General features: G+C 40.5%; 1 protein-coding gene across 2 annotated transcripts in view; it reads left to right on the top strand.

Annotated features, from left to right (window-relative positions):
* LGR4 (leucine rich repeat containing G protein-coupled receptor 4) overlaps positions 1-19,040 on the top strand; it is a 97,149-nt gene that overhangs the window by 65,973 nt on the left and 12,136 nt on the right. Inside the window, exons 3-10 of one of the 2 annotated variants that reach the window (XM_059709170.1) lie at positions 3,603-3,674; positions 4,938-5,009; positions 10,724-10,939; positions 12,075-12,146; positions 14,110-14,178; positions 16,091-16,162; positions 17,178-17,249; positions 17,586-17,654. In XM_059709170.1, coding sequence (XP_059565153.1) covers positions 3,603-3,674; positions 4,938-5,009; positions 10,724-10,939; positions 12,075-12,146; positions 14,110-14,178; positions 16,091-16,162; positions 17,178-17,249; positions 17,586-17,654 — 714 coding nt within the window. The remainder of the gene's footprint in view (positions 1-3,602; positions 3,675-4,937; positions 5,010-10,723; positions 10,940-12,074; positions 12,147-14,109; positions 14,179-16,090; positions 16,163-17,177; positions 17,250-17,585; positions 17,655-19,040) is intronic. The other variant, XM_059709171.1, reaches the window with a different exon arrangement.

The raw sequence follows: 19,040 nt of genomic DNA, 5'->3' as shown, positions 1-19,040 counted from the left end.
TTCCCGGTCTCTTGGTGACCCACCAGAGGCATCACAGAGGTGCAGGGAAAGTAGATAAGAATGGGAGCCAGCCAGGAATGCTGGCTCCTCCACTTACCAGCCCTGTGACTTATGCCAAGTCCACTAGCCTCTTAGGGACTCAGAGAAGCGTGGCTATTGTCATGCGATGATTCAAATGAAAAGGAATGTCTGTAAGCCACTATCACAGTGCCTGTAACTACTGTGGGCTCCTTACCCAGTAGGTGTTTCCTTCCAGCGATTTGGGGGACTTTGTCCCCAGTCCTATTATTTACTCACTTCGCTCTTTCTGGATCTGAGATGTTGAACAAGAAGCATCCCGAGGGTCTGCTCTAAGAGTTACTGGCCCATAAAAGAAGCAAAGAGGCTTTGGAGGGTGCCGCTGCTGAAGCTGCAGAGCCCTCACACCAGGCTGCTGTGTTTATCATTCATTAACAGCCCTCGCTCGGTAAAATGTGGGTAGAGGCATTCCAGAAGAAAGGAGTAATCAGAGGGAGTGTGAGGTGGTGTGCCCCCATCTCAGCATTAGCATGGTCCACCACATCCGGGTAGTGTTGATTTCTCCAGATACTGGGCTTGCATTTCCATTGACAATAAATAGTGGAGAAAGAGAGGGTGCTTTTTGAAGTTAGCTTACTTTAGTTTTCCCATGGCTCATAAAGGGGCAGAGATTTGGGGAAAGGAGGCAAATGTTTTGGCTCATGCGCTTCAACACTCTCTTCTGTTGACAAGTAGAGGGAATCAGGTTCTCTGCATTTTGCCACTTCCTCTGTTAAATTATAAAATGCTCTTTTCCATGAGCTCCAGTCCAGTAGACTGAAGTCCTCAAGGAAAGTCCATAGATATGGGGACATTGAAAGCTATTATCAGAGACAAAAAGATAAGACTCTTGTATCAGCCTCAGTCTGTTTATAGTGTTTGCTTTTTGGCAGACTTGACAGTGAAGGCTGGTCTTGCAAAGAACTTGGAGGAGCCCTCATAGACACAGGACTTGCATTGCTTCGGGGGGAGAAGGCTACTGCCCCTTATTGTCCAATTTGATCTTTTAAACACTGCATTATCAACTGAACTTAATTAGTGAGCCTGGAAGAGGGGGGAGAAAGCCCCTTGAGAGGGCGTGCATCAAGCCTGCAGCAGGTGTAGACTGTGGGATGCTATGGCATTGGAATGGCAAGCATTTTCGAGGAAGAAATTCTGAGAAAGCAGTTTTTGAATATTGACTTGGCATTTTCCCGTGCCTGTTCTTGGAAGTGTTTGTATTTGGCCTACAAGCTTACTGTGCAAGGAATAACCATAGAAGGTAGCCTGTGACCAGGTTCAGTAAGAATTCATGCATCAGGCATGGTCATTAGAACAGAAGTTTTCATGGGAAGTAACACTGAAGTTGGCTTTTTAGGGGGTGAAGATGAGGTTGAGAGGTGAAGCATTTAAAGATGGAGTGGTGAAAATAGCTAGTCTAGAGTCAAGAGGATTTGCTGAGGAGAAACATTTTAAAATGGAAGCACTGAAGAGGTCACCATCTGCAGTCTCTCATTTTACACAGGGTGACCTCTAAGAGGTAAAAGGTCATGAGCCCAGGTTGTGGGAGCCTCAAAAGGCAGGCAGTATAGAGCTTAGGTGCTGGGGTGCCTTGTATAAAACCAGGGAAATAGTGAGAGAGCTATTTAATTTAGGGACATGTGTTCAAACTGTGTTAATCCTGTCTTTTTAAAAATTAAATTTATTGGAGTGACATTGGTTAACAAGATTATGTACCATTTCTATGATACATGATCTGTATATTGAATTGTGTCCACCACCCAAAGTCCAATCATCTTCCATCACCATATATTTGGCCCTCTTTACCCTTTATTTCCCACACCTTCTGGTAACCACCATACTATTGTTTGTGTCTACGAGTTTCAGTGTTATATCCTACATATGAGTGAAATCATATGGTTCTTAGCTTTCTCTGACTGACTTATTTCTCTTCGTATGATATTCTCAAGATCCATCCATGTTGTCACAAATGGGATTACTTCATCTTTCCTTATGGCTGAGTAGTATTCCGTTGTACACATGTACCACATCTTCTTTATCCAGTCCTCTATGGAAGGACACTTGGGTTGTTTCCATGTCTTGGCCGCCGTGTGTGAAATCCTGTCATATAGTTGTGACCAGCATTGTTATCCTGGCTGTTGAATAAAGGACATTGTTGTCCTGTGATTGTTTTACCTTTCACTCCTCCACCCACATTCCCTCCCAACTCACACACATCTTCAGTACATGTTTCTATGTTAACACCAGGTAAAGATCAAGCCTTTCCAAGACTGTTTGCATTTTAACTGGGACAAAAGTAAATGCATCAAGAAAAAATAAATGCATCTAAAACATAGAGTTTTCAGGTCTCAGTGACTTCAAATGTATGAGCCTTCCTGAAATCAAGGTGTTTGAGAGGAACAGATTGGAAGCAGGGGACACAGCTGATGTCTAAGAAGAGGGTGTTGTATGCCAGGCACTTAGTAAGCACTTCAATTTGTTAATGAGTGAAACTTTTTAGTGAATCGATGCATAAGGCTTAGGGGTGCAGGGAAAGAGAAAAGAGAAAGAACGATGGAAAGAGAACCTTTAAAGAAGGAATTGATATGACTTGGTGATTATGTGATCCTAAGGAGGAAAGAGCTTTTTTTTTTTTTTTTTTTTAAATTATAGACACAACATCTCATGGCCTGGGAGAATGCCTCTGACGGAACCAGGAAACTGGGAGAGTGCTGTGTTTAATCCTAAGGGCATGCAACTAGCATTTAAGCCAAAACTTGGAACGCTCCTTCAAGCTCACCTGTTCATAAGTTACTTATATGAGTTGCGGTCCCATTTCCTGCTTCTTCTCCTTAAAGTCCTCTCTTCAACTTTCCCTCCCATTTCTGTGTGCCTGGGTAAATGGGAATGCAGAGCTCGTTATGAATGGTGTCCTGAGATTTTTTTTTTACAAAATGACCCGTTTTGTAAATTCTTTTTTATTCCACGCTTACTCCCACTTAAATTCTTTAGAACAATGCTTTAAAAAAAAAATCAGCCTTTTTATGGAAAGTTATGCTTATGGTGAATTTTACTGTTTGCCTCTCTTTTGCATGGAATATGCTGCCCTGGGTTATGGAGATAACAGACCGATTTGCTTCCTGAAGGCATTCCTCCTTGACAGACTGGTTTGCTCAGATTCGAATAAACACTCCTGCCTACGGGCCAGTAGTCTGCATTTACCAGGCTCTTGGAAAACACCGCAAGCTGCTGAGAGTGACCATGAATAGCAAACTTAATTTGGTTTAATGTGTTTTGGCTTGCTTGACCTCACCAGAATAAAAATGTGCCTGCTTAAATTATTGTATTGAGAGTTAAAAAAAAATAAAATAAAACCCAGAGACATTTATCTCATTGGAAGAATCTTGGGATCGCTTTAGCAAAGGTTTAAGTCCATGTTTAATGTCAGATAGGCTTGAGAAATGGTTAACATAGAGCTTTAATCACAGATGAGGTTATTGTGAGTTCTGAATTTTAAGAGACTGAATTACAATTTTTCCCCCCTCTTGCTACTTTTCTTTTTCTAGACGATTGGCTGGCAACGACCTTTCTTTTATCCACCCAAAGGCCTTGTCTGGGTTGAAAGAGCTCAAAGTTCTGTAAGTAATGCAGTTTTAGAGTTTCACAGCTGGCTGTGTATTTTCTTTCTGCATAGTCAACATGCTTGGAGCGAGGTTAAGCACAGTTTCTTTTAGCTCAGGATTAAAAGGTTTAAGGAGTGGCCAGTGGGTTGGTGTGGGAGGCAAGAGGTTGATTTAGGCAAACGCAGGTCTAGATAACAAAAGTTAGAATCTGAATAAGAGGTCTTCTGACCTCTAGTGCATTAGAGTTGAATATTAGACTTTTTATGTGGCTAATGCACTGAATCAAAATCACATTTAAGCTTCACTATTTAGGTTTTGTTTCCACATATTTTACAGCTATAAGAACGTTGAATTAGCTGACCCTCGTGGGAAAAGGACTTACAAGAGTTCCAAATATTACAGTCATTTCAGAGCTAAAGGGAACCGAGGTGCTTGTGACTTCTGTAGCCTGTGAGGGTTCAGGACATCAATTCCCAGCAAAGGTCAGGAGTTTGGAGTGTGGCAGGTTGAGGAACAGGGGGACAGACTGCCAGCCCACTCACTCCTACCACTACTTGCTGGGTGACCGTGGGGAAGTCACCAGACCTCTCTGGTCCGGTGAGCTAGAGGGGCCCTTTACCATCCCATTCTGTGGTTATGACTCACATCAGGCAGTGATTTGATTAATGTGACTAGGAATGGCTTTAGGCACAAACTAGAAGGACTTCATTTTGGGTTCTGATCTTTGCCTTCAAGCTCCAGGCCCTCGCCCTCAGATGATTAAAGCTCAGGTTCTGCCCTGGCCTGCATTCACTGAGCACACGGCTGCTGCCCCCTAAGACTCAGGGTCTCCTATTCTCTTGGCACAAGTGGCTTTACCTCATGTCCGCGATTCTGGGCTCTGCTTTATTCCAACTTGAAAAGGCATAGGGATTCCAGTGGGTGCTGCTATTCCTCCCAGTTAGCCTGTTATACCTCCCAGTGAACCTCAGCTGGGGTGATGAAGGTTAATGAGGTGCCTTCATTTCTGAGAGGGAAGCAGCCCCTGGAAATGTAGATTACCAGGCACATGCATGTCAGAGGATGACTTGGGTTTCATTTCTGGCTTTAGAACCAATGTTTCTTGCCTTTTTTTTTTTTTTTTTTTTTCAATTCTCTTGTCTTGGGTGCTTTCCACCTTGATCTCTTCACTTTCCTGCCATTGGCAATAAAATTTTTCTTTTGAAAGAGATGACTCTGAATTCTTCTAAGAAAAAATGGTCACAGTTGCTTATTTACTAACCAAAAATTTTCTTCCAGAACCCTCCAAAACAATCAGTTGAAAACAGTGCCCAGTGAAGCCATTCGAGGACTGAGTGCTTTGCAGTCTTTGTAAGTACCTTTTTGGTTTTCTGCATTTTTGAATCATACCATCATCTGGCTGCAACATGTGTAAAGACCCGGAATTCCAAGGAGAGAGGGAGATTTCTCTACTCCTCTGGGAGAAAAATGGGGGTGGCCAGTTGCCATTATGGAAATGCCCTTTGGCGAGTGAGCAGGAGGTGGCCCAGTCTGCCTCCTCTCTTTTCTCAGGGGTGGGAGGAAGCTCCAGGTGGGCACTGCTGGGTGTTATTCCACGAGCTGGTCTGTGGCAGGTGGGCATCACCCTTATGGAACCAAACTCATGTGTGTACAGCAGTTGCAGTGTCTTGGGCCATGAAGGTCAAGGAACAGCCACAAAGAGGTCTCAGCTTCAGGTGGTGATGACAGTCAGGACAAACTGATTCGAGTTCCTTATCTGTGGACATTGAACACACACTGGGAGTGGCAACTTAATGGCCTGTGCTGCCTTCTTCCCAAGGTTCTTTGTCTTTTTGAGAAAAGGTTGGTTTTATGTGGAGTGTTCAAGATTTCAACTTTTGGTTTCTACCGTGCTCAGCTACTAATTTCCAAAGCTTTTTCATATAGCACGTCCCTCTGTTCTTTTTTTTTTTTTTTTTTGCATCCTTTCTCATGTATATGCATGTGCATATGTACATGAACCTGGAGAATGGGGATCATTGCTGCCGTGGTTTGGGTATGCAGACTCCCATTCTGCCTCTAGTGGGTGGATCAGGTGAGAAGCTTGGTATCACAGGGACCCTGCAAATCCACAGAAGGGTTTGAAGAAACAACTGTTTTTATATTGAATAACCAGGTATTTGTTAATGACTAGACTGCCTGCTGTGGAGTAGTGCCAAGGCTACACCATAGGGTAGAAAACCAAGTTCCTGTCTCTGGGGCACTTTAAAGGAAAGAGGTGAGAAGCACTCAACTGAAGCATGTGTTTATCGTAACGTGACGCTTGCCAAGATTAAGAAAAGCCCTTTGCATATTTATGTCAGAATGTTTGCATCACTTTCGAAAAGAAATCCAGGCAAGTTTGGATTTATGAGAACTCTGGTTTTGAATCCCCACTCTGATAGTTACTGGCTGTGTGATGTTGGCCAGGTTATTTAAAATTCTCCATACAGTAGTTTGGTCATTACTTACTGTGTACTTGAATGCATGAAAAGGACTTAGGACAATATCTGGCAGGTAATAAGTGCTCAATAAACACTGTGGAATCTCTTAATTTAAACATTGATGGTATATTTTATTAGTTTTTTTTCCTTTCATTACTAGTTTACCCAATTTGCATAACTAGGTGAAGGGAACATCTTTGAAAGTAATGAAAAAGTAGTCTTCAAAACAAGGAACTTAGTTTGTTATTCTACTAGGATCACGAATACAAAGTTACAGTTTTAGTTCACGTCCAAATAAATACAATGGGACTAAGGCATAGTTTCTAAAAGTCTGGCTCTTTGACCATCTGTAACAGGATCGCTAGGGGGAAATGTCCCTAAAATACAGATCTCTAGGCCATATCCAAGAAGTAATGATATTTTCTCTTTTAAGGGTCCAGGAAGCTATATTTCAAAAAATTTTCCCAGGTAATCTCATGTACATGGAGGTTTTGAGATTTACTCCGAATAAAAAATTGTAATAGTTATCACATTTATGTGTTATGAGTTATAAAATTAGGTTTTAATCACACCACCCATATATATACTAATCTGTTCCTTAATGGTTTTTTTAATTGATTGCCCTTTAAAATAACTATAAATGGAAGCTTTTGTAGGAAATGCATGTGAATTATAGGAGATTTAGATGAAAGTAATCCAGCTGCTTATCCCATCCACTTACTAATATAAAACCATTTAACTGCACCCAAAACACTTCCCTGGAAATTGTAAATTAACTTTTGATTTTAGATTATCCTAGTAGTTAATGGAAAGTGAAAATAAAAATATGCACTAATAAAGCATATCTTATGCTGTAACAGTTAAACTTTACAATGCATCTAGTATCATAGATAAAGAAAAGAGTATCTAATGTCATAAAAAAGGAGTATATGGGGTATCAACCACTTAATGTTCAAAATTGGGGTGAAGGGTGGGAGTGAGGAGAGGAGTCCAAACAAAAATTTTTTTTAAAAGGCATCAGAATGCTTTTACATGTATCAGAAACACACGGAGCTATGGGTCAGGCCTCTTTTATTTGAGAAGGAAACGTTCTTGGGTTTGTTAGCATAATGGGTGTAGTGGTCAAGTCAGCTACAATTGAAATTCTGGTGTAAAACAGTCTTATCAGCACTTGAGTCAGTTTGAAAATCTGATCTTCAGACCAGAATTACACGAAGGCTTTCCTTGTGGTTTTGAAGTAGTGCTTTACCAGGAGCAAAGTTCATTAGGGGTGGAAATTGAACAGAAGTGGTTACTAAACAGGGAGCATGAACAGCCTTCCACAAAGCCCTGAGCGTTGCCTGAGCAGATTAAGAAGACATCTCAGAATTTGTCCCACTAGATTTTTTTCTTAATGTTAGAACACACTTAACATTGGATATGAAAGGATTTCAAGGGCTATGTTTTCTAAGTTTTCCACAATAGCAGAATTTCTGAACTATTTTGAACTAGAGCCTGGTAACAAACTATATAGAGAGTGTTTACTGACATCGCAGACATTCATCCCATACAGAATTATTTGGTATCGTAATTTCATTTAAGGCAACATAAAAACAGTATGTGAGCCTCGGTAAGATGTAAAAAAAGTTGTTGCGAATAGAGAATAGACACATATTTTAAAGATGAATAGGAAGGGAATTCAGTGAACACATTGTTAGCCTTTTAACAACTGAAGGACACTTAAATACAATAATCATTGTATGGAGTTTAAATGGTAGAATACCTTAGCCAATCCACATCCTCTCCCACTCTGGGGGATATCTGAGGCCATTTATTGCCTCTCCTGAATGGATCAATTATAGCATTTTCTCTGTCCATTAATAGGGATAAATATTAATAATGTAGGTCATTGGTACAAAGCCACAGCTCTTAAGATGAATTATCTGTGAAACATTAATCTCAGTGTAAGTCCAGTTCATTGTCTTTATGGGTGTGCCTCCCACACCCGCTTGTGAATTGAGGTATAAGGATTAACCATTTGTGTCACCACAAATCCTTTTTCTCACTTAACTTCTGGATTTCATTTTCCAGAGTTCTTCCCTCTGCTCTCAATGTATGTGTGACTTTTACAATTTTGGGAAATTCTTAGCACAGAGGAAATTGTGTCTGCGTATTTAATGTTGTATTATTATTTTGCCTAGAATATAGTAATTAAACTTTTAGCTCAAAATTCACCTGGTTATCTTGCTTTCAGTAAAGGCTATCCCATTTTTTTGGTGATATATGGCACAGAATTCTGCAGAAGCATGTATGGTGTACATAATACTGGGCTGAGGTTAAAAAAGTACTGACAACATTCCTTATTACAGTGTGTACCGCATCTCAACAGAACATTTAAATGACAATCTCTCTGTGTATGTAGGGGAAACATTTTGTTGAATATGAATGCATGTTATCAATATGATAATATAAGCAATTTTAGCTTTTAAACTGCTCTATCATTGAGAAACTAGGGAGGAACTTCAATCTCTACTTAAAATACAATCCAAACCCCTTACCTGGCCCACATGGGTCCACATAATCTGGTCCCACCCCGTCTGTGTCTCTGTGGCCCCTCACTCCCTTCCTCTCACGTGCTTATCACTCTGACCTGGAAGATGCTGGGACCACACCCAACTCCTTTCTGCTACTGAGTCTGCCCTTCATGTTTCCTTTGCCTCTAACAACTGCACCCTCTTGCTCTTTCTCTGAACCCTTCCTTCTGAACCTCTGTTAACCTTTATCTCAGTGTCCTGTTTATTTACTTCACAGCACTTCTTAGGCGCTCCGTGATCATCTCTTAAATTTATCACACTGTGCATCACCCCCACCTGAATGCCTAACAAGATGCTCCATTGAAATGTGTTGAATGGATTGCAGACAGTTAAATTAGCTACAAGTAGAATTTAATTGCACTGTTTAGTTACATTACATGGTTAACTGTATGATTGTATGTTCAGTATCTCTCTCTCCCCAGGTGGAAGTTCCTTAAGGTTGTGAAGTGTGTGTGTGTGTGTGTGTGTGTGTGTGTGTGTGAGAGAGAGAGAGAGAGAGAGAGACATTGAGAGAGAGATTGAAATTGAACACACTCCTGTATCATGAAAGCAAATCTCCGAAGCAGCTCCTTAGCCAGGACTGTGCCAGTCTGTTACATGAAAGGATGCCTGTCTCTTCTCAGGAGTAGGTTCTTGAAAGCCAAGGAATGAACAAGCCTAAGTATGAGTCCAAGTGGATTCTTAAGGCAGCTGCTCAGTTTCCCGAGCTCTCCCATTGCCAGTGTCCCTTCTGTTATCTTGCCTTATCAAAAAGAAAGCTTCCATCTGATCCTCACCAGGACCAGGGGTCTTTAACCCCGGCTAATCCGGCGGCCCCTGGCCTGGGGGTTAGTTGGGAGCAGCCCTCAGTCCTCGCCTGGAGGGGAAGGGGACAGTTACTGCAGGACCTGAAGCTGGAGCAGCATAGGAAATAAGGAGGCACAAAAGCCACTCTCAAAGTCAGTTTCCCAAACTAGAGAGCTGTCACACTCGATTTCTTTTAAAATTTGCTGTCATTTTGACTTTTCATCAGTTTTGTTGTTGTAGTTGTTCCCTAATTTTCACCAGGAGGTCCATGCCTGTCAGGTATGACTTTAAGTAGTGGCGATACATCAACAAGGGATTCGTGAAGAAAGTTGTGATTTGCTGGGCACATACGATACTGTCCCTTATCATATTAATAGCAGGTTGTCGTTGTGTTGAAAAGCTATTATTCCAACAATTATACCTGGTTGTGCCCACCGTAGCACTTGGGACTTAGTTTCCCAGATTTTCAGATGGGGACTTAATTTTAAGTATAATCCTATTAGTAAGGTGTCCTTAATTTTTAAAAGGAAAAATTAAAGAAGCTTTAAAGCCACAGTAACATTGATCAGAGTAGCTGTTTAACTTTTTCTATGAACAGTTGGCCCTTTTCTTTGTAACTTTATTTTGACAAACTAACTTTTTAAAAAGTACTTAGTGCTAAGAGAAGAGGACAAGGTGGCTTTGCTAGTACATGACACCCATATTTTTAAGTTGGCCAGTGGTAATAAGGATTAAGAATCTATTGAACTGGCTTGCTGCTGTAAAAATTTTGTTTTGAAATATTTGCTTATTTTTCCCCCTTTGGTACCAAGTCAGAATAACAATTAAATTTAATATCAAATACTAGTTATGTTGTAAAATTGTAAGTAAAACAGCTTTATTTGCTCAGCTTAATTTCCTGTTTTGTTTTGTTTTTTCTGTATTTTTTATATAGTTTGAAACATAATATTCCAATTTAAACCTTGTGAGGGTTTTTTTAAAAAATCTTTCTGGTCTTTTAGCCTTAAAGGATTCACATTTAAATTCATTTCTTTGTTATGAAGGAAGGGAGAGAACTGACTTCCATACACCGATCATGGAAAAGTTGTGAGACTTTATGAGGACTTCTAGTGGAATGAAATAAATCAGATATCACAGCCCAGTCATTTTATAACTCCTTTCTGTTTGAAAACAGAGCTGCGTGGCTTGGATTGCCTCATTCTAGTAGGACTCCTTACTGAACGTGGTTGTTTATTTCTGCCAGGCGTCTGGATGCCAACCACATCACCTCAGTCCCCGAGGACAGCTTCGAGGGGCTCCCTCAGCTCCGACACCTGTGGCTGGATGACAATAGTCTGACAGAGGTGCCCATCCACCCCCTCAGCAATCTGCCCACCCTGCAGGCACTCACCTTGGCTCTCAACAAAATCTCCAGCATCCCCGATTTTGCATTTACCAACCTGTCGAGCCTGGTGGTTCTGTAAGTATCCACCCTATTTAATATCATATAGTTATGTTAATTTGGGAGCACAAAGCAGGTTTCTTAGTCTGAAAGTATCTTACTGATTATGCTCCTGAAGAGCGAGGGTTTGGGGGAGCTGCCTTTCATACAAAACTAGAGGCCCGGTGCACGAGATTTGTGCACTCGGAGGTGCTGGGGTCCCTCAGCCTTGCCTTCACCCTCTTGCAGTCCGGGAGCCCTTGGGGGATGTCTGACTGACGGCTTAGGCCCGCTCCCCGTGGACCACTACGCCAAACCGACTAGGCACTATTTTATGTTTTTGCCGACTTCTCTGTTCAAACAGTGTATGATGTTTTGTGTTTCTAATCTTTGAAAACTTGGATATAATAAAATGGCATTTCCTATAAAACCTGGTACCGATTCTTGATGTAAGCTCACTTGCTCCCTTCCACATCATTTCCCCCACTTCCCCGAAGGAGAGCTCATCCAAGTTTCACTTCATATAATTAAAAGCTCCTCAAAACGTTTGTTTTGATAGGGTGCATATGAAGGGATCTTTAATGTGTGCACCCTTTTCCCACTAGAGATATCTTCCTTGTCACTGGTATTCTGTCCAGTGAATCTCAGTCTGGGGTACATATCGAGATAACTACCCAGTGCTGCTTGTTTTCCATTGGTCAAGTGTTGACATGTTTAGCTCTGCCATTTGTTTTATTTTTTTTATTTTATTTTATTTTTAAATATATTTTTTATTGATTTTTTACAGAGAGGAAGGGAGAGAGATAGAAAGTCAGAAACATCGATGAGAGAGAAACATTGATCAGCCGCCTCCTGCACATTTCCCACTGGGGATGTGCCCGCAACCCAGGTACATGCCCTTGACCGGAATTGAACCCAGGACCTTTCAGTCCGCAGGCCGACGCTCTATCCACTGAGCCAAACCGGTTTCGGCTTGTTTTCTTTTTTTATTAGTAACTAGAGGTCCTTTGCCCTTGACAGGAGTTGAACCCACGACCTTTCAGCCCTTGGGCTCCATCCACCAATCCAAACCACTAGGGCCATTTATTTTAAGCTATACAAATTTAGACATATAAATCACTGTAATAGTTGCTATTGGGCGATGTTAAAGTCATTTTGATGCTTTTTTCCATAGGCACCTTCATAACAATAAAATTAAAAGCCTGGGCCGACACTGTTTTGATGGACTAGATAACCTGGAAACCTTGTAAGTTTATTCATATTTTGGATGATCATATTATGATGTCAAGGGTGCAATTTTGCATTTCATTGCAAAAAAGAAAAAATTAAAGGTCTTACGTTCACTCATAATTAGGTTAATAGTTGGCTAAATTTTTGCCATCAAATAACAAAGTTATGAATTCTAATCTAAGTTTATGGTTAAAAATGGCACAAAAATTTGAACTTAATATTTCTTGCAAAAGTACATGTTAAAAGCAGCTCAGTCTGTCAAACTGTATTACCTTTCCTACACTATGGTTTTGTTAAAATTTATGGTAGATTAATTATGGAATTTTGAGCCTTATCAAATTAATTCTGGGAGTTTTTTGTTTGTTTGTTTTTTCCTTGAACACAGTTGCCTGGCTGGTTAATGGTTAACACTGGGATTGAATATTATCTCGAATTTCATATGCTAAGTGTGACAAAGTTTTCCAGTTTGCTTAGGGTACATTTGTTGTTGTTTCTGCTAGTTAAAGTTTTGGGGAGTTCTGGCAGTTTCAAATGTATATTGCAACACTGAGCAAAAGACATTGTGCAGCTGTGTGTAATCGAGAGTAGGATCTTAATTTTTGTTATTTTACTTTATATTAGTTGCTTTATTTAGAGAGTGATAATATTTGCCATTGTGGTGCACTAAATGATTCAGAGAACGGCCCAATTAGATGGGTCAGTAACATCTGATGGGAATGCTTATGGTTTTGTAATATTTTGTTTCACTGAGGTCTCTTGTTAACTCTCAGTTAATGAGAAGACCGTTAGGACTCGGTTAACCCACTTTTCTGTCTGAACAACTAAAGCAGCGGTTCTCAACCTGTGGGTCGCGACCCCTTTGGCGGTCGAATGACCCTTTCACAGGGGTCACCTAAGACCATCCTGCATATCAGATATTTACATTACGATTCATAACAGTAGCAACATTACAGTTATGAAGTAGCAACGAAAATAATTTTATGTTTGGGTCACAACATGAGGAACTGTATTTAAAGGGCCAGAAGGTTGAGAACCACTGAAGTAAAGGCTGGTGAGCGTCAATGGCTATTTGAAAGTTGAAGTACTTGAAGAAGATAGTTCCAAACTCAGTTCTCCTTTTTTCTGTAAATACCAGTGTAACAGGAGACTGAATGTACACTGCGCCATGCATACGATTCCAGTTATGTTAAAATTGAATCTCTTCTTCCCAGTTAAATTTTTATTTGCTACTTTTCTTTCTATGTAGAAAAGGAAAATGAAATAGGTCTCTAAGAAGCTGGGCATTTGATTTTGTTTTACTCTCATTCTGAAATTTATATGCCAATCATATGCTACGATGCTCTTAGGTGAAAAGAATTGAGATGCAAACATACTCAGAATGAACACTTTCTTAGTACAGATCCCTGTGACATTTCTTTCTCCCAATGAATGTGACATTTTCAACAATTTGTAACCTACTAGAGGGCAATAGTTATGTGAACTAATCCTGGTTCTTCTCCTTCTTCCTATTTATTGTGGGCCATCTTGCTGATGTTAGGGCTGAGGTCGGCTGCCTCAGGCCAGAATTTCTGGCAGCCACTCTAACTCCCAGATGGAAAGCTTCGTTGCAGACTATTGTTGCTTAGAAATGGATAATTTAATAAATTCTCTTTTATGGTGACTTTCCTGAGAAATGACATTCAGATGATTTGTTTGTTGAATGTACCAGTAATGTGTGAGTCTGAGAATTCTTTGAATTTTTTAGATTGACTTAAAAACGTCCCAGAAGAATTATGATTCTTGTTTTTATTCAGTATTCTAAGAAAAGGTGTAAATTTAATTAAACTCCTACCGGGTGTTGAATGGCAATATGGTTGGTAAAGAAAGATTATGATCTAGAGGAAGTGATATTTTTAAGAAATACATTTGTACCAAAATGCCTTTTAAATTATGACCACTCTTCAATATTCTTACATATTTTCCCCATTTTCCCCCCCTAGGGACTTGAATTATAATAACTTGGGAGAATTTCCCCAGGCTATTAAAGCCCTTCCTAGCCTAAAAGAACTGTGAGTATTTCTTTGCTGTTTTTATGCCTTAATATCCTCAGAACTTACCATGTAATGTTCCAACAGTGAGACTTTTAGGGCACATTTGCTCCATTACCTACACCGTAAAACACATACACACAAACATGCATGATCATACAGGCTGGAATATGTCAGCTGGCATGGACAGTTCTGAATATAGATTACCCGACAGAGCTAGATTCTGGGGAAAGAAAAGCTGTAATGTAGGGTCTCTGCCTTGTAGGAGCTTGTTGTATTAGTGTCATTGGGAGGCTACCACACAAGACAGACAGACAGCAATTTCTAGCTAGAAATAAGTGCTGTGTAGATCAGATAAAGAAATCATTCCAGAAAAAAGACTTCATTGAGATGAGGTCATTGGAAAAGGCATCACTACAGAGTAGAAATTGGACTGGGCTCAAAAGAATGGAAATCTCTATATATAAAAGACTAAGTGTCCATCCGTCCGACCGGTAGCTATGATGTGCACTGACCACCAAGGGGCAGATGCTCAACACAGGAGCTGCCATGACATCCACTGGCCATTTAAAAATAAACAGCACCACGGACCTGGCGCTGACAAACCAACACTCGGCTTCCCTCAAGTGGGACACAGGCCCTGCCACCACCCCAGAGCGATGCCCCACCAAATTGCAGCCAATGCTGCCAAGACCCCACATCGCAAAATGCTGCCCAGAGCCAGCCCAGCCCATAAATGGTCGCTGTGGGCGCTGGGTAATGACATCACGTAGCAACGCCTGGCTTCCTCTCCCTAGCGACTAGCCTCCTTGCAGTTTCTTCAGCCCAGGAACACGGCTTGCTTTATAGCCAGGTGCAAACATTTTACACTTTAACCAAATGTCTGTGAAGCATCTTCCCGTGCCTCATCTCATTTGATCCTCACAGAAGTCCTGGAGTAGGTAGATAGGAGACTCAGTGGAATCCTATTTTCTTTTCATTAGCCAGAAAATGGAGATTTAGAAAGCTTAGAAACTTGACCCGACTGAAAAGAAGTAAGAAATGGTGGAACTTGAAAATGACTTCAGGTTTTCTCACTGAGAAGAATATAGTCAAACACTGCTGCAGTTAAATATTTGCTTTGTTCTCCCTGCGTGATCTACGATAATAATCTGCTTCGTGTTGATATTTACTGCTTATTGCTGACAATTTCGTGAAAGACAAGTTGGGGTGCTTCACTGGGCTGGAAAAAGTTTAGCTAAATCAGAAAGTGGGTCTAATTAAGCAAGTTTATTCTCTATATATAAAAGGCTAAGTTGACTCGCGCATGCACGATACATAAAAAGCTCTCGCTGGCACCAATCTCACAGGTGTGTTTTGATCTGTCATTGTCGATCGTGAATTTGCTTAACATTTCTATTATAGAGAAAGGGCGAATATCGATATTAAAATACTTCTTCTAATTTCCTTTCAATGTGCACAAATCCATGCACCAGGACACTAGTATTTAAATAAATGAAAGGGACAGGGGAGCATTTTAGAAGTTGAATTTGTCAAGGGCAGTGGTAGGAATGTATATGGCATAACAGGGACTGTACGTTATGAGCCAATAGCTAAAGCTGTACGATGAATTGCTTAAAGACTAAATGCAGGCTATAGTGAGAGATTTGGGGGGCAGACATGTTATGATTCCTGTGGTCTAAAGTTCTTTGATGATGAAGGTACAGCTAAGTGTAGATGAGGTTTCTGATTGATAGTAGGCTAAGCAGGGATTTAAGAAGAACTATTGGGAAAAATATGAGATAGACTTAAAAATTCAGTTTTCCCACAGTTCTGAAGTTTTCATGTAGTTCTTATCAGTTATATGCTATATAATACAGGAGTAGATACTTGGGTTTTAACTTTATTTCACAAGGGCATATGCATTTCAAAATATTTTCTCCTATCTTTTTAGGTTATTTCATAGTAATTCTATTTCTGTTATCCCTGATGGAGCATTTGATGGTAATCCACTGTTAAGAACTATGTAAGTAGTTTTGAAAGTTTCTTCTAATGTATAATCATGTACAGCTATCTCTATATGATGACAAAAACCATCTGACTTAAGAATGAAAAGTCAGTGGCTATCATCAACAAATCAACAAACGACAAGTGCTGGAGAGGATGTGGAGAAAAAGGAACACTTGTGCACTGCTGGTGGGAATGCAGACTGGTGCAGCCACTATGGAAGACAGTATGGAGTTTCCTTAAAAAACTGAAAATGGAACTCCCATTTGACCCTGTGATCCCACTTCTAGGAATATATCCCAAGAAACCAGAAACACCAATCAGAAAGGATATATGCACCCCTATGTTCATAGCAGCACAATTCACCATAGCTAAGATCTGGAAACAGCCTAAGTGCCCATCAGTAGATGAATGGATTAGAAAACTGTGGTACATCTACACGATGGAATACTATGCTGCTGTAAAAAGGAAGGAACTCTTACCATTTGCAACGTCATGGATGGAACTGGAGAGCATTATGCTAAGTGAAATAAGCCAGTCAATAAAGGAAAAATACCACATGATCTCACTCATTCGTGGACAATAGAGACCATTATAAACTTTTGAACAATAATAGATACAGAGGCAGAGCTGCCTCAAACAGATTGTCAAACTGCAGCGGGAAGGCCGGGGAGGGTTGGGGGGCAGGAGGTAGGGGGGTAAGAGATCAACTAAAGGACTTGTATGCATGCATATAAGCATAACCAATGGACATAAGACACTGGGTGATAGGGGAGGCTAGGGGACTGTCTAGGGCGGGGGGATAAAATGGATACATATGTAATACCCTTTGTAATACCTTAAGCAATAAAAAAAAAAAAAGAAAAAAAAAAGAAAAAAAAAGAAAAATACCATAAACTGGGTGACTTAAAAAAAAAAAAAAAAGAATGAAAAGTCAGGCTTTGAGATATATGAACTTTATGAACATAGATTTAGTTTGCGAGTTCTTGTGAACATATGAAAACTTTGATTTTTTTTTTCTGCTGTTTTTACAGACATTTGTATGATAATCCTCTATCTTTCGTGGGGAACTCAGCATTTCACAATTTATCTGATCTGCATTCCTTGTAAGTATTTACATAAATTCTAAAACACACCTGAATGCTTATACAGTTGCCTTAATGGAAAACTAGACATTATTACCGTAGCTCCAGAAAAGAAACTCTTCTAGTGTCTTTTCCTTGGCCAGAAGTCCAAAGGATAATTCTGAAAATTTATGATAGTTTTAATTTATGTGAACATTTGGCCAAATTTTCACACTTTCAGGTGCATCCAAGAGATGAAAGCAATTTTATTTTTTAGGTCTTGTAGTGCTATCTTAAACTGCTTAAAAAAGAAAATGCAAATGTTGTCTATGTGAATTTTTTATTTAAAACTATTTTTTCTCTCCTGATTTCTTAAAGAGTCATTCGTGGTGCCAGCATGGTGCAGCAGTTCCCCAATCTGACCGGGACTGTCCACCTGGAGAGTCTGTAAGTGTGGCCCTTGGCAGACCAGTTGCATAGAGAGAGCACGCTGGCCTGCTAGCTGTGAGCCAGTGCTTTTTGGTGATGATGAAGACTTTGTTGATTCCTACAATCTCCCTTTGTGAATAGCATGGAAATGGATATTGGGTTTGGGCTCACTCGACCCAGGTAGAGTATTGCCTGGTGTGTGGAGATACAATATGCAAAGGGCATTGGAAATATAAGGGAGTAAGCAAGTGCCAGATCAGAAGCAGTGCTTCAGGGATTCACAAATGGAGCAATTAATGCAGGCTATCAGAGAAGGCTTCCTGGAGGAGGTGAAATGTTTCAAAATGAAATACTGGCAGGTTTCCCAGAGTGGGGTTTTTATTTAGAAAGGCAAGTTTAGTTAAAGAATGGGGTACAGAAGATCACTTAAGTTAGAATTGAATGGGGCATGGTACAGAGAAATTTAGAAAATTGTTTCGGTCACAAATTTGAAATGGCAAGCCTTGAACACTGAACGTTTGGTTCTGGCAAAGCTTCCCAATGGACGGTCTGTCAATGGGTTACACATGCAGCCAAGGTCTTGATGACTTCGGCCCTCGAGGCAGCCAGGTGGGGCCTGAGGTGGCCAGGATCTCCAGCCACATGGAGCCTTACCACATTATGCCACACAAATCTTTGATTTTCATGTGTGCCAAGATGTAAGAAAAAGAAGTTGAGAAGCTCTGAGCTAAGCAATTTAAACTTGACTCTTAAGATCATTGGAAGTGTTGAGGATAATGGAGCAGGTCGTGTGAGGAGGAGAAGAAAGATTAGAGATAGGAAGAGTAGTGAGGAGGCCATGAGAATGATCCACTTGGCTAAGTGAACACATTGAACCATTGCAGTTCTTCCCTGTGGCCTGAGATGCTCCCACCCCTTTCTGCACCATCCCATCTTCTATCTGTATTGTAGCAGTAAAAATGGAGACAGAACGTCAGATGCTGGAGACACTATAGAGGAAAAAAGAACAGGAATTGGTGGTTGACTGAAAATGGGAACAGAAAGGGAGGGGAGTAAGAGAAAAATGTGAGACTGTTGAGTCAGATTGACTGAAAGAAAAGACAGGAATAATGTTTGGGGGCAGGATGCCCCCAATGTTTTGAGTATGAGTGGCAGATGCTGGGGAGGGGGGTGACAGAACTTGCAGGTGGTCATGGTCAGGCTATGACTGTGCATTGCTGTTTTTCTGTTGGTCAATGTGAGAAATCAAGCTTGTTGTTTAGATAATATTACCTCTAGTGTCATGAGCTTCTCTGATTTTATTATGGACAATGATACTAGCGTGGAGGGTTAATTTGTCTTCCCCTCGTGCCTAACTTTAGGGAGAATCAGGTTGTGGGATACATAGACTCTAGTCCATTTGCA

This window comes from Myotis daubentonii, chromosome 9 (assembly GCF_963259705.1).
Source record: "Myotis daubentonii chromosome 9, mMyoDau2.1, whole genome shotgun sequence".
In the NCBI taxonomy this organism is placed as follows: Eukaryota; Metazoa; Chordata; class Mammalia; order Chiroptera; family Vespertilionidae; genus Myotis; species Myotis daubentonii.
This window is presented reverse-complemented; position numbering and strand designations above follow the sequence as displayed.